This window comes from Stegastes partitus, unplaced genomic scaffold, assembly GCF_000690725.1.
Source record: "Stegastes partitus isolate 25-593 unplaced genomic scaffold, Stegastes_partitus-1.0.2 Scaffold1793, whole genome shotgun sequence".
Classification (NCBI taxonomy): domain Eukaryota; kingdom Metazoa; phylum Chordata; class Actinopteri; family Pomacentridae; genus Stegastes; species Stegastes partitus.
Window position 1 is genome coordinate 1 of NW_007579524.1, and position 748 is coordinate 748.

General features: G+C 45.7%; 2 protein-coding genes across 2 annotated transcripts in view; both read left to right on the forward strand.

Moving 5' to 3' along the window:
• The first annotated feature begins 131 nt into the window (after positions 1-131).
• Positions 132-748, forward strand: part of LOC103372622 (zinc finger protein 37-like) — a 17,143-nt gene continuing 16,526 nt past the window's right edge. The window contains exon 1 of the mRNA XM_008302307.1: positions 132-342. Within this exon, the coding sequence (XP_008300529.1) occupies positions 174-342 (169 nt within the window). The 5' untranslated portion in view covers positions 132-173. The remainder of the gene's footprint in view (positions 343-748) is intronic.
• The window catches only part of LOC103372626 (zinc finger protein 239-like), a 2,284-nt gene continuing 1,938 nt past the window's right edge, over positions 403-748 (forward strand). Inside the window, exon 1 of the mRNA XM_008302309.1 lies at positions 403-429. Coding sequence (XP_008300531.1) covers positions 403-429 — 27 coding nt within the window. The remainder of the gene's footprint in view (positions 430-748) is intronic.

Consider the following 748-nt stretch of genomic DNA (forward strand, 5'->3'; position numbering starts at 1 on the left):
CTGTCTGAGAAATCGCTCAAAACAACAGAAACAGCTCGTTCATGACAAGCGGAACCAGACGCTCCACTCACGTCCGCTGCCGGAGCGCGACAGTGTGACACCCGGCGGAAGTAAATACACAGGTCGCTAGTAGCCGAGTCGTAGCGACACATTTGACCTGTGATGAAGCAGCGATGTCTTCGGTTCACAGTTTGAGGCGGTTTCTCAGCGAGCGACTGGCTGCTGCCGCCGAGGAGATATTCAGTGCGGTGGAGAAGACCCTGGTGGAGTACGAAGAGGAGATCAGCCGGCAGCGCAAACTGCTGGACGTCTGGAAACCTCGAGGAAGCGTCCACGGCACAGGTGTGTGGAGCCCTGGTGGTGTTTGTGAAAGGGAACTGGTGGACTAGCTTTTGGATCTAAATGGTTGAAATCTTTAATTATTTGCTGGTGTGTTGGTTTTTCACAGGCGTGTGTCAGAGATGATGCAGCTGATTTAACATGTACAGACAAACAGATAAAGAAAGAAAAACACTGTTTGTTAACAGAAGTCAACTGATAAAGACAAATGTTTGCTGCAAACTCTGACAGCATATAAAACTGTCAGTGTCTTTATTAGAAGTCCAAATTAAATCAGGCCACAACACTGGACTGTGTTAAACACACTGAAAAATACTGTGGAAATATCTTAAACTAACTCAAAGGGCCTGAAGTGCTTTGTTTTGTTTTATTAGAAAAATTATTTATCAGGTATAAACCACTAGTAAGG